Source organism: Moschus berezovskii, chromosome 11 (genome assembly GCF_049115385.1).
Source record: "Moschus berezovskii isolate FMDL1 chromosome 11, NW_MosBer_1.0, whole genome shotgun sequence".
Classification (NCBI taxonomy): Eukaryota; Metazoa; Chordata; class Mammalia; order Artiodactyla; family Moschidae; genus Moschus; species Moschus berezovskii.
The window spans coordinates 97,679,133-97,693,603 of NC_142470.1; the positions used below are offsets into that span (position 1 = coordinate 97,679,133).

At 36.0% G+C, this 14,471-nt stretch overlaps 1 protein-coding gene across 7 annotated transcripts in view; it reads left to right on the plus strand.

Moving 5' to 3' along the window:
- The window catches only part of ALMS1 (ALMS1 centrosome and basal body associated protein), a 205,182-nt gene that overhangs the window by 153,682 nt on the left and 37,029 nt on the right, over positions 1-14,471 (plus strand). For 5 of the 7 annotated variants that reach the window (XR_016038620.1, XM_055400279.2, XM_055400280.2 and 2 more), the window contains 4 exons: positions 869-1,039; positions 9,316-9,453; positions 10,910-11,080; positions 13,066-14,228. Coding sequence is in view for 5 of the 7 variants with exons in the window: in XM_055400279.2 (XP_055256254.2) it covers positions 869-1,039; positions 9,316-9,453; positions 10,910-11,080; positions 13,066-14,228 (1,643 nt within the window). In the remaining 2 variants the exon portion in view is untranslated. The remainder of the gene's footprint in view (positions 1-868; positions 1,040-9,315; positions 9,454-10,909; positions 11,081-13,065; positions 14,229-14,471) is intronic. The other 2 variants (XR_016038621.1, XM_055400282.2) reach the window with 2 other exon arrangements.

The window sequence follows — 14,471 nt, forward strand, 5'->3', positions numbered from 1 at the left end:
CAGATTCTTTACCACTGAACCACCTGAACTGTTACTTACTCAGCTTTTTTGGCCATATGCCTTTTGGGTGCTTACAAAGTGCATTAGATACGGAGTATCAGATAAGAAGGGGAAAAAGAAATTTTTTTGTAGAAGATAATTCTATAGTTACTACAAACTCTTATATACCCAGAGATGTTCTTTTGCTTCTTCTTTGTGACATGGGTAAACTTCTTATCAGTTCCTATATTAGTGGATTTAATACTGAAATGTATTTTAAAAGAAAAAAATATATTCAAATCTTCCATTTATCACATAAAATTTTCCTTATAATATTTTGTATTATTGTCAGATTAACCTTCCTAAAATGTGACTGATTGTATTTCCCTTTATTATTACCCCTTTTAGTTTGGGATTCTTTGTCCCTTTGAATTTTGTCCCGATTACTTTTTAATATCTCCCACCACTCTCTTGAATGTCTGACCACAGAAGTATCTGATTTTCTTATTTACTGTTTTCCTTGTCTTTGCTAATGCCATAGCCTCTACCTAAAATGCTTTTGTTTCTTCCTTCCTCTCCATATTTCAGAAAGTCCCTACTTGCAATCTGTTTCTCCTTGTCTGAAAACATTCCTGAGCTAGAATTTGATCTCCCTTCTGAACTGATATTCTGCTTTATATATCTATGTCATTTGCTTCTCCACTATATTGTTGCAATATTGTACATTTCTGACAGCTTCAGTTTGACTGATGTCTCCTAATTACCCTATAACACTCCCATGGTGTAGTGCCTTTTATATAGAAGTGGTTTAAGAGGTAATTTTTTTTGTTTTTCTTTAAATTCATATCTATACTTATGTTAACTGTACTACTTTCCCATTTTTCTGTAGGATCCAATGATGCCATTGCTCCAGATTTCCCGGCTCAGGTGCTAGGCACAAGGGATGATGACTTGGCAGACACTGTTAACATTAAACATAAAGAGGGCATCTACAGTAAGAGGGCGGTAACTAAGGCATCCTTGTCAATGGGGAAAAAACCCTTTCAGAAAGATAATGCAGGTGACTGGAGTGGCTTTGTGTATTTTGTGGCCTTTTTTTCTTTTCCCGTATTCATCCTAAGTGGGAGTATTATCCTTTCTTTTTTTTCTACTTCTTAATGCGAACTTTTCTCCTAGGTGTTTTACTGGGTATGTACAAGAAGGAAAATATAAAATCTTTTGAAATGCTTCAAATTTTTGAAAACAATAAACTTTAGTTTCACTATGGAAACTATATTGCAGCTTTTGAAATGAAATTATATACAATTAAATGTTTTAAAGACTAAAATCCATAGAAAGTCTTGATTAAAATGCTTCATGAATTTATCTGTCAGATGGTATAAATATATCATCAATTGAATTCTGCAGGAAAGTCTGTGGCTTACATGTTGTTTTGAATTTTTTTAAATTTTGCTGCCAGCATTTAAAAATAAGATTTTGGGCTTCCTTTGAAAAGTCAGAATATCTGGTTGCACTCAGCTTGTGTTCCTTGATTTTTTTTTTTCCCTCGGCATCACTGGTATTGTGCTGCTTTAATTGGTACACAGTAGTATTTATTAAATGAAAATTCCAGGAGCCACTGAAAACTCTACATGTATACTTACATATGTTACTTTGTTACATTTACAGTTTTTTATTCATGTTCATAGCTATTAGCCAGATAGGAGCTACTAATCCTGGGGCAGTATTCAAACAAGGGCTGCTGGCTCTATGTTCTCATTTTGGCATAGTGTTAATGACTTCCTGTGATGGTGTTAGTGCTTTTATGAGGAAACCAAATGAAAGACTGCTTGCTAAAGTGCAGACATTCTTCCAGATAACTTTTTGTTGCACTCAAAAGCATTTTGAGGTCTTTTGAAATGAGATAAGCTCATCTGCCAGTTAGCGCTGAGGCTGCCAAGTAAATAAAAAGGCAAATATTTTTTCAAAATGTAGCTCATAAATGAAAACTCTCATATGCTAGCTGTATACTAGGGGCAGTTTGGTTCATATAAGTAACCTTGTGATCCCACTGTTAGACACTTGTGAAGAAGGTGGATATGCATAAACTGACAGGAAACAAAAAGTGATAGACTAAGGGAACTCCATTAGAAGTCTGCACAATGAACTTACTAACTGTAACTTACCTCCAGGTTGCATTTGGTAAGGATGTTGTGTTTGAAATAAAGTTGGGCTTTGTCACCTGAGGACCCCTGTAAATTCCCACTTCTTATAGGGATCTACTGTTACTATTGTTGGTCTACTTCAGACTTTACATCCTAAGGAAAAGTCTTAGAACCTCTCACTGTAAAGGATTAAGAAGAATAGGGAGAAGATACCTGTTGGGGAAAACTGAATAGTTACTTTTGTATACCAGCTAAGTGAACCCATTAAATATATCAGAAATAAAAATCTCAGAAGGATTGGAATATAAAAGTAAGAAAATCTGATAGGAAATATAACATAAAAAGAAGGGAAAAGAAAAAAAAATGAAAAGAAAATTCAAGATTGACTCCAAAGGGTCATCATCAAAAACAGGTGTTCCATACAGAAGATAGAGAAGGTAAAAAAGAAGGAATCAAAGGACTAGTATAGGAATAGATCCCAAAAGTGAAGGATATGAATTTTCATATTAATAGGAACTATTATGTACATAAAAATCCACATCAAAGCACATGACTGTTTGAAATTTTGATATACTGGCAAGAGGAGATTCTAAAAGCTTCCAAAAAGAAAACAAGTACCATATAAAGAAATGGATATTAGACTGATGTTAAACTTTTTGAAAATAATACATGCACTATTGATATTATCTATAAAATAGATAAGTAATGAGAACCTACTGTATAGCACAGGGAACTCTATTCAGTGGTCTGTGGTGACCTAAATGAGAAGGAAATCCCAAAATAGTGGATATATGTATACATATAGCTTATTCATTTTGCTGTACTTAATAAAACAGTGTAAAGTGGCTATACTCCGATTAAGAAAAGTAATACATGGGACTAGAAACTAAAGGAATAATGCCTTTAAATTCTGAGGGAAAATTATTTCATTAAAATTAAAGATTTAATTTTTTGAAAGGAAAACAGATTGAAGGAAATGAGGTCAACATAGGAGAGTGGGAAAGGAACTGCCATTACAGCAGTGGTACAGAAGATCTAGAACAAGTTCAGATAGAAAGCTGTAAAAAAAAAGTCAAGTTGATAGACTACCTTATATAGTTGACTGTATTTGGAAGAGATTTTCGATTCTGTCCATTTATAAGGATGATGAAGGAAATAGTGTAGAGAAACTTAGCAAATGTAAAAACAGGCAATTGTTAATTCCTCAGGAAAAGCAAAACATTGTAAAAGAAAACAAATATGATTACAGTACTCTTAATTGGTTTAAATGTAAATAATAGAAACATAACAATCATATATAAACTGAATATTGATTAAATCATGACTCTTATTTACATAATGTATAAACACTGAACATTAGTATAGGGTTAAAACTTCAAAAGATAGAATGAGGGAATATGGGTGTGACAGGAAAGTTTTCTAAAAGGTAAATCCCTATTGATCATAGAAGAAAATAAAAAAATGTTTGGAACTAAAGGATACAGCAATATGAAACATGTTATTTGGAAACAAGGCTAGTGATACTGGAAAAAATGACTAAATGGATTGGTGGTATTTGAAAACTGTTGATTTCTATTATAAGCTTAATGAAACTATTTGACTTTCAAAATTTTCAAAACCGTTTGTGTGATATTTTGATTAGATTACTGTTTATTTTGCGTTACCTCCCAAAACACAAAAGAGATGGAAAAAGATATATTTGGCAAATACTAACCAAAGAAAAGGTAACAAGCAGTGTTAATATTGACAAAATAAAATCCTAGGCCAAAAAATAATATATATATACTCCTAGGAGTAGGAATACTCCTACTAATAATATATATTAATTATAATATATAATATGTAATAAATTGTAATTATATAATATTTTATGTATATAATATAATTATAAAACTATATAATTATGAGATTATATATAATAATGAATTATATTTATATATATATATATATGCCTGTATCTATATATAGGAGTAGGAAATGGCAACTCTAGTATTCTTGACTGGAGAATCCCATTGACAGAATAACCTGGCAGGCTACAGTCCATGGGGTCACAAAGAGTCAGACATCACTGGGCGACTGAGTGTGCACACACGCATGCACACACAAGTTTCCCTTGCAATAAAAAAGGTTCAAATATACCAACCAGCAAGGTAAATTTTGAGCTTATTTTCATGTACTCAAACTTGTATGTAGGAAAAATGACAGGAAGATATAGGTAAACCCAACAGTTCATATCCATCAGAAACTGAGAGATGGCAGGAAAGAGGGTTAAAGTGTATGTGCTTGGTTGAGGAGCCAATTGGGCAAACTACCATCTGTGAGATTTAAGGCTGTACACCTCTAGAATCCCATAAGGCAGCACCATGGAAGCCTTGGTGGGTTCAGATAGCTGGTCCCCCTCTGGCAGGTGGCTGCCCATATCCCTGGGGGTGTGGTGTGGCATGCCTAGCTGGGTATTGGACAGTGCAGTACAGCCAGAAAGGCAGCCACCCCCTCACCTGTCAGGTACCAAGCCATTCATAGATAACCTGCTTCTGGGTGGGGGTTTCCTAAGAAACAGAGAAGCTCCCTTCTTGAGTTCTATTTAATGTCAGCCCTCCACACAAGGGTTTTAATAATAAAAAGAGAAAAAAATAAAAACAGAAAAATTAAAGTTAGAGAAGATTTAAACAATGGAATTTTAAAATTTGATTTATTGAGAACTTTGCATTTTTTTAAAGAACAGGTGAAACACTTAGAAAAATTGATGAAGTTGTTGCTTTTAAAGAATTGATGTTCAAACAGAACAGCTTCTTTGTACTGTAGCCAAATTAGAAATCCACAATAAAAACTTGTAATAACAAAACAAAAATCTGTGTGTTATGGGTTGAATAGTAATCCCCCAAAATTCATCTTCACTGATAACTTCAGTATGTAATGCTACTTGCAGATGTAATTAGTTAAAGGTCTTTAGGTTAAATCATCCTGTATTTAGAGTGGCCCTTAAATCCAGTGATGTGTGTACTTATTGAATAGGAGAGGAGCCCATGTGAAGACAAAAGCAAAGATTGGAGTTGTGCTGCCTTAAACCAGGGAGCAGTAGGGTTCATGAGAAGCTGGAAGAGACAATGAAGAATTCTCCCAGATAGCCTTTTGAGAGAGCATGTTGCTGCTGACACTTGACTCCAGATTTGTGGGAGAATAAATGTATTTTGTTTTAAGAAACTCAGTTGGTAATAATTTACTGTGGCAGCCTTAGGAAACTAATATACATAATATATAAATGTTATATACATATACTAATACAGTAACCATGTATTTGAAAATTTAAAACTGTAATTCTAAGTAACTCAGAAGTTTAAGTAATACTGGAAGTTGCAATATATTTAAAACTCTGATATCAAAATGTATAGAAGATAGCCAAAGTGATACTTAGGATAAAGTTATACCCTTAAATATAAATAATAAAAAATCGAAATAGAAGAACAAATCTAGAGGGTTTACACTACCAAGTATCAAAACTTATTATAGAGCTGTGGTAATCAAGACAGTGTGATGTTGGCACAAAGATAAACAAACTGACCAGAGCAGAGACTACTCCAGAAACAGATTCACGTATATATGGACACCTGATGGATGGTAAAGCTACCACTGCAGTACCGTGGGGGAAAAGGTGATGTTTTTAGCAAAATGATGTTAGGCAAATTGGATATTAGGGAAAAAAAAGAACACTGACCCCCCCCCTACTTCTCTACACATCAAAATCAATTCCATATACTTCATAGATTTAAATCTGAAAGGCATAGGTAGATGAAATAGGTCAGTTTTCTGCAAGAAAACACAGAGGAGTATGTCTTCATATTCTTGGAATGGGAAAATATTTATTAAATTGAATCCCCAGCCCCCAAAAATAGTAACCATAAAATAAAATATTGACAAATATATCACATGAAATTAAGGTATTCTATTAATTAACCACCAAATGAGAGAGTAAAAGGCAAGCCACAGAGTGGGGAAGATGTTTTCAATACGTATCTCACAAAGGACTTCTATCTAGAATATAAAATGAACTGATACAAATCAATGTGAGAAGGGTAGGCAGTCCAATTTTTGAAAAGGACAAAAGTGCTTGAATAGGTCCTTTATAAAAGAGAATATCAAATAACCAATGAACATATGCAAAAATATTCAACTTGATTCATCAGCAGGGATATGCAAATTAGGATCACAATAAGATCTCTCTGCATACCCATTAGAATGGCTGAAATTAAAAAGTCAGTACTGTGCTGGTAATATAAAACAAGTGATATTTATTCACTACTGGTGAGAATGTAAATTGGTAGAGTGACCCTGGAAGGCAATTTGCCATTATCTACTAAGTTACACAAAAACATAATCGAGCAATTCTGACCCTAATTATGTACTCCACCGAAGAGGATGTGCATGAGAACCAAGAGACACACGTGAATATTCTTTACAGCAGTTCTTGTAATAGCTTCAAACTGGAAATTACCAAATGCCCATCATTTTTCCAGTAGTATGGATGAATTGTATTAACATTGTTGAATACTAACCAGAAAATGAGACTAAGTGAAGGACAAGTATGTTTTAACACTTAATGGATCTTACAAATACAACATGAGAGAAGAGAACAAGACATAAGGCTATGTGCTCTTTTTTCTATTTATAGAAAGTTCAGAAATATAAGTAGTTTGTTGCATTTTAAATGGGCTGTTAATTATCAGCCTGGGGGAGATTGGAAGAAAGAATGAGGGGAGCATGTTTACTTCTAGCCAGGTTTTTTTTAAAACCCTGGTACATGTTCACTTAACAATTCACTGAATTCTCTGTGCAATATTTGGTATGGTATGTGTCTTCTGAGACATAATGCAAAAGGTATTTTTAGGATATGTTTTTTAAAAACAACAAAAAATAAGTACTTAGAAATGATTCTAACAAAGGACATAGAAAATGATTAAGCTTCATTGAATTACAGTAAGGAACCCTAAGTAAATTCAATGCATCACTACTCAAAATTCCAGTAGAATTTTTTGTGGTATTTGACAAGCTTATTCGAATTTTTTTTTGAAAATCAAGAAGTATATTTAAAGAATAAGGTAGGGAACTTGCCATACCAGATATCAAAAGACTTACTGTGTGCATGTGTGTGTGGTGTGCGTGTGTATAAAACATATTTAAGACCTAATATGTAGTAATAAAAGTGGAACAGTGTGTTGACCAGAAACACCCAGGAATGTGGAAACTTAATATATGCCACAGATGACATATCCTGGAGAGGAGGTGAACTAGTCGTTAGTGTTTTGGCCACTGATTATGTATGTAAGAAAAAATAAAATCTGATAGATCCCTGTGTGCTGTGTGCTTAGTCACTCATTGGTGTCCAACTCTTTGCGACCCTGTGGACTGTAACCAGCTAGGTTCCTCTATCCATGGGGATTTTCCAGGCAAGAATACTGGAGTGGGTAGCCATGCCCTTCTCCAGGGGATCTTCCCAACCCAGGGATCAAACAAACCCAGGTCTCCCACATTGCAGGCAGATTCTTTACCATCTGAGCCATCAGGGAAGCCCTACTGCAAACTAAACAAAAGCGTAGTCCAAGTGATATTAAATGTAAAAAGGAAAACTTTAAGCTTTTAGAATTTAGATGACTGTGTTTTGACCATGAAATACTGGTTTATTAAATGAGACCTGAAAAGCACAGACCATGAAAGAAAAATAAAATAAATATGATATTATTAAAAAATTTTGTACACCAAAAGACATCATAACAAAGACAAAACACAGACTGAGAGAATATTTGCAATTCATACAACCTACAAAGAAATTCTACAACAATGTTCATTGTAATGCTTTTTAACATTAAAAAAATTAGAAATAGCCTAAAGTTTATCAACAGATGACTTGATACATTAATTGAATAGAATTCTGTGTAACACTGAGAATGAATTAATTAGAGTCATTATGAGTAAATCCTCCAATCATAATTTGGAGTGTAAAAGACAAGTTACTTAAAGGTACTCAGAGTATTGCACCCTTTATGTAAAGTTTAAAGACAGACATGCAAAACAATCCAATACATTAAATTCAAAAACATCCTTGAAATTGGCAGATTCTAAATTGAGCTTAAGGTTGCTGCTGAAAATGGTATTATTGAACCTTCACATAGAGTATCTTTATCATTATATCACTATATCTGTAATGTTTTATTTTTCAAGCTCAATGATAGACACATTGGTGTCCATTATGGTGTTTTTAGTAATCTCTGTTATCTTTCTGTTGCTTTGTTTAAAAATATCTGTTCTAGAAAATGAATCTCTTGTCAATCCATTGTTTAAAAAAACTGCTTGGTAACTGTATCCTAGTGTTGGTGATTTTTAATTTATTTACCAACATAATTTTGCACTTGAGTTTTCTCATACAAAAAAACTGACTTTAAAAGACCAATAAAGTAGATAAATCTCTAGCAAATATGACCAAGAAAAAGGAAATAGAAAGTATTAGACAAGTTTAACTTGAGATTTTTAAAAATTACATGAGTACTGTATATAAAATCTAGGTTATATAAATTTTTTCTCGTATTGTATGAAATGTCAGAATTTGCCCCCTAAGTGACAAAAACTTTGAATAGGACAAAGAACTTGAAAGGTTGTTCACATCTACTTTTCTACTTTGAAAGATACCTGATCTGGAAGAAGTGAAGTCACTCAGTCGTGTCCGACTATTTGCGACCCCATGTACTGTAGCCTACCAGGCTCCTCCATCCATGGGACTCTCCAGGCGAGAATACTGGAGTGGATTGTCATTTCCTTCTCCAGGGGATCTTCCCAACCCAGGGATCGAACCCGGGTCTCCTGCATTGCAGGCAGACGCTTTAACCTCTGAGCCACCAGGGAAGCCCACCTGATCTGGAATCCCCCCTTTTTTTTTTCTTACTGGTGCATCAAATCAGCAAAGGGCAGATTTTATTTAAAATGATTGTACACAGAAAAATATGGAAAGTTTTCAAAACTCCCCAAAACTGTCATATGTTATAAAGTCCTCAGAACTGCCACAGCTTTTACATGGTTGAGACTATGAGATGCTTTTTTCCTCTAGTATATAAAGAGGTTTTGTTTTGAGGGGAGGGTGGTGTATTACTTTCTGGTGTTACCTTTTCCTTCTCCATGGGATCAAATTACATCATTATTCCAGATGCTCAAGTTCAAGTTCTCATCACTGGGGATGAGGACCTCTCAGACAAAAACCAAGAAAAGGAGATCTACACTAAAAAGGCAGTGACCAAGACTGCTGGCTCTGAAGAAAAAGAATCCTTGAAGAAAGATACCACAGGTAGAGGAACTGAATTATCTGCCTTTTATTTTCTTCTGGCCTTCTAAAATGAATATATCAATAAATAGAAAAGTGTTATCCAGTTGTCTTCAACCCTCCTCCATCTTGTTCATACCTGAAATAGAATATTAGCTGCAGCTTTTGGTATGCACTGGCAGGTGAAATTAACATTTTTAAAGCTCTTTGAGATATTTTTCGAGAACTTTGTATATATTGTACACACATTAATCTGATTGCCATAAATTAACAATGGATTTTTAAAAACACTATTGATAAAAATATTTGGTGCCATGAGAAGCTAGCTCTTTAATAACATTGTCATACATAGGCTTTTGTTCTTCAGGAATTTAGCTTGTTTACTTCCTAACTACCTACTCAGTTAAAACACTTCAGTAGGACTGTACTAATTTAAAATGCCTATTCAAGTGTGTTTAAGTTAGGATTAGCTTTAGCTCTCAGAGATCAAAACAAAACAAAAAAGACATTGGCTTAAAGAAGATAGAATACCAGGTAACAAAGGTCTTTTTCTCCTGTTGCTTCAACGTTTTAGCCTCCATTCTCATACTGTAGCCGTCAGACCCATATTCCAGCCAGTAGAAAGGAAAACAGGAAAAGAAAAAAGTATATTTCTTTCTTTAAATACGTCTCAAAATTTAAATGTATCATTCCCCTCCCATCCTGTTAGCCAGAGTTATTCACATGGTCACACCAACCTGTGATGCCAGGGAAGCTGGGAAATATAATCTCTATTCTTGTAAACATATGCCCAGCTAAGTCAGTTTCTATTTTAGAGGCAGAGGAAAATCAGTTTCAGAAGACAGCTGGTAGTTTCTGCCACAGTTATAAATATTGAAACATATTTTGAAGTATAATTAGCCACTTCTCTTTTTTGTGTGTATTGCTGCTTTTTCAGAACTTATATGTATTCTGGGCAAAACTTCAAAAATTTACCCCCTTTTTTGCTGTAGCTAAATCAGTGCTTCAGAAGTTTTGATCATGTTAATCTCCACATCAAAAAGTTTTCATTGCCCTTAAAAATTAAAATAAACCTCTTTAGCCTAGTCTTTCAGAACAGTAGAATTGGCTCCCAAACAACTTTTCAGTGCTTACAAAGTCTGTAATCAAATAAATTATATAATTGTTGTTTCTTAGATGTTGAATTGCTTTCCTGATTCCATTTTTCTCATATGTAGTCACCTTTCCCCAAGATGTCTTTCTCTTTCAGTGTTTACCCATGTTAACTGTCTTCTCACGCTAGTGAAAGTGAAAAGTGAAAGAGTCGTGTCTGACTCTTTGGGACCCCATGGACTGTACAGTCCATGGAATTCTCTAGGCCAGAATACTGGAGTGGGTAGCCTTTCCCTTCTCCAGGGGATCTTCCCAACACAGGGTAGATGCTTGAAAGGTATTTTAAAATAAGTTTTGTCAACTTACAGTCTTCTTTTTCCTGTCTTAGGTTCCAGTACTGATGCTGCTTCACAGCACTCAACTCAACTACAGTACACAAAGGCTGAGAGTCTGCCAGACACTAAAGCCATTAAACAGAAAGAGGAGATCCATAGTAAGAGGAAGGTTCCTAAGGAAGCCTGGTCAGAAGAAAAGAAATCCTTACAGATAGATATTGCAGGTAATGGGATTGGGTAGTGGGTTAGGGGCTGTAAGAGAGAGTTAGAGCACGTGTGCCCCCAAGCACCAGTGTCCACATGTTTCCACTTAATTCTGGTGAGCATTGTTGTTCAGTCATTAAGTCATGTCTGACTTTGCAGCCTTGTGGACTATAGCACGCCAAGCACCCCTGTCCTTCACTATCTCCTGGAGTTTGCTAGAATCATGTTCATTTATTTGGTGATGCTATCTAACCATCACGCCCTCTGCTACCCCCTTCTCCTTTTGCCTTCAGTCTTTCCCAGCATCAGGGTATTTTCCAGTGAGTTGGCTCTGCATATCAGGTGGCCAAAGTATTGGAGTTTCAGCTTCAGCATCATTGCTTCAGTGAATATTCAGGGTTGATTTTCTTTAGGGTTGACTGGGTTGATCTTTTTGCAGTTTAAGGGACTCTCAAGTTCTCCAGCATTACAGTTTGAAAGCATCAATTCTTCAGTGCTCCGCCTTCTTTATGGTCCAGGTCTCCCATCTGTGCATGTATGTTAGTTGCTTAGTCATGTCCGACTCTTTGTGACCCCATGGACTGTTGCCTGCCAGATTCTTCTGTCCATAGAATTCCTCAGGCAAGAGTACGGGAGTGGGTTGCCATTCCCTTCTCCAGGGTATCTTCCTGGGGTCGAACCTGGGTCTCTGCATCACAAACAGGTTCTTTACTATCTGAACCACAAGGGAAGCCTCACATCCATACCTGAGTATTGGAAAAACCATAGCTTTGACTAGAAGGACCCTTTGTGGCCAAAGCAATGTCTCTGGGTTTTAATATGCTGTCTGGGATTGTCCTAGCTTTTCTTCCAAGGAGCAGGTATCTTCACGTAACTCTTTCACCCTCATCAAGATGCTCTTTAGTTCTTCACTTTCTGCCATTAGAGTGGTATCATCTGCGTGGAGGGAGATGTGAAGATATTTCACAAAAAAGGAATTTTCCTGGGCTGTAAAACATGTAAAGAGTTGGCATTTTTGAAAATATAATCAAAATATTATAAATATTTAATATTATAACTATATATAGTTAAATATATTTAACTACTGATGATAAAAATGAAGTCTCAGGTTTCTTTGCTGAAAATGAGGTTAATAATACCTATCAGTTTTATAAGAGAAAAAAACAGAGGTAGAGCATATCTTATAATACTCCACACATAGCAGGCAGTGATAGATAGCGGCTGCTGTTACAATCCCAATTACCGGAGTGTCCTCCTCAAGGTCATAGAGCCAGTGTGTGGCAGAATCCAACCCAGAATCTGGGGCTTTTGATCCTGAGTCTCTTGAAGTATTATCATGCCAGTCTGGGCACTAGGTACACGGCATGAATCCTTTATACAGGCAGTGAATTTTCTGAATCTTCATATAAACCTTTTTTTTTTTTTTTATGGAAAGGAAAGTTTGCTTTCTTTTGGAGGCTCGCAGACCAGGGGGAGGGTGGGTGAGACTTATGTCCAAAGGCTGACTCCCCCACTGACAACCAGTGGGTAAGAGCTTTTAAAGGCAAGTTTCAGGGTGTATACATGGAAGGAGGGGACTACATGCAGAAACTGCAGTCAGCTCTGGCAGTTGTCTTGAAATTGGTCCTGCAGTGGTTTGATCAGCATCATCTTGACTGTTTTAAGTACAGTTAGTCTTCAGTTCCAGGGTCAGTTTGTTCTCATTTCTTTGAGGCCAGTTCTCAGAATTGTGGCAGCTTATTTCATGGATACAGTCTGGTCATCATGGAATTAACTTCTCCCACCTTCCCATCGCTGTGGAAAGGGAGGCCAAGCTGATGGCCTTGTAGTCCAGGAAAGGCTTGGGGACTGCCCACTCTTGCCTAACTGCATCCCTGACCTATATAAACTGTTATTTCCTCCAGTCTTTGTTTCATATATAAAGAATTAAATGTGAATACTATTTCTAAATGGAATGCAGATATTTTGAAAGTACTTCAAAATCTTTTTTTTCCCCCTTTTTCAGAATCCAGATGTCATTCGGAATTTGAAAATACTACCCATTCTGTATTCAGGTCAGCTAAGTTTTACTTTCATCATCCAGTGCACCTATCGAGTGATCAAGATTTTTGCCATGAGTCCTTAGGAAGAAGTGTTTTCATGAGGCATTCTTGGAAAGATTTCTTTCAACATCATCCAGACAAACAAAGAGAATACACTTGTCTTCCTTCCCCTTGTCAAAATATGGAAAAGACAAAGACAGATTATACCAGAATAGAGAGTCTCAGTATCAATGTAAACTTGGAAAACAAGGAATTGAAGCATGCTACTAAAAGTCAGGCTAGAGATTTTCCAAAATCTGACAAACAAACTAATGATCTAAAAAGGGATCCTAAGGCCACCCCAGAGCTAACAACCGAGCACACTGTGAGTTTGAATGAACTCTGGAACAGATATCAGGAACGACAGAAGCAACAGAAGCCTGAGTTCAGTGCCAAGAAGGAACTTTCCTTGGTGGAGCGACTTGATCGTTTGGCTAAACTTCTTCAGCATCCCATCACACATTCTCTTCAGCCCTCAGAAAGTACACAGGATGACAGCAGGGAGGAACAAGATGTTAAGGAATGGAGTGATAAACAGCAACAGCAGAAAAACAAGCTTCAGAAAAAGAAATGGTATAAAAGCCTAGAGAAATGCCATAAAAACACAGGTGATCTTAAAAAAAATAAGATTCTTTCTACTCATCAAGCTGGGAGGTCCAATCAGATTAAAATTGAACAGTTTAAGTTTGATAAATACATTCTGAGAAAACAGCCAGGTTTTCATTATGTAAATAACACTTCTTCAGATTCTAGACACTCAGAGGATAGTGAGCTGCTCACAGATACGGCCACCAACATCCTTTCTACCACCACTTCTCCTGTGGAATCAGATATATTGACCCAAACGGATAAGGAAATGACTTTGCATGAGAGAAGCAGCTCAATTTCCACCATTGACACTGCCCGATTGATCCATGCTTTTGGCCACGAAAGAGTTTGTTTGTCACCCAGGCGAATTAAATTATACAGCAGTATCACCGACCATCAGAGGAGATACCTTGAGAAGCGGAGCAAGAAAAACAAGAAAGCATTGAATACAGGTTATCCCCAAATTACTTCAGAGCACACCAGAAGGAAACACATCCAGGTACATGGCTACAAATTCCATCTGGCAATGTGACTGCCTTTTTCATGGACTTCTTTAGTTAAGCTTGCACACAGGTGAAAAAAAGCCAGTTGCCCTTTCCTCCCAATAATATTTCTTACCAACCGGAAAAGAGTGAGAAAGTGTAGTACAGTGCTATTGTGAGTTGTCATTCTTTTCATCAACACTCATTTACAAATTACCCTTTGGATGAAAGGCTTTGCTGCTAAATGCTTCAGAATCTGC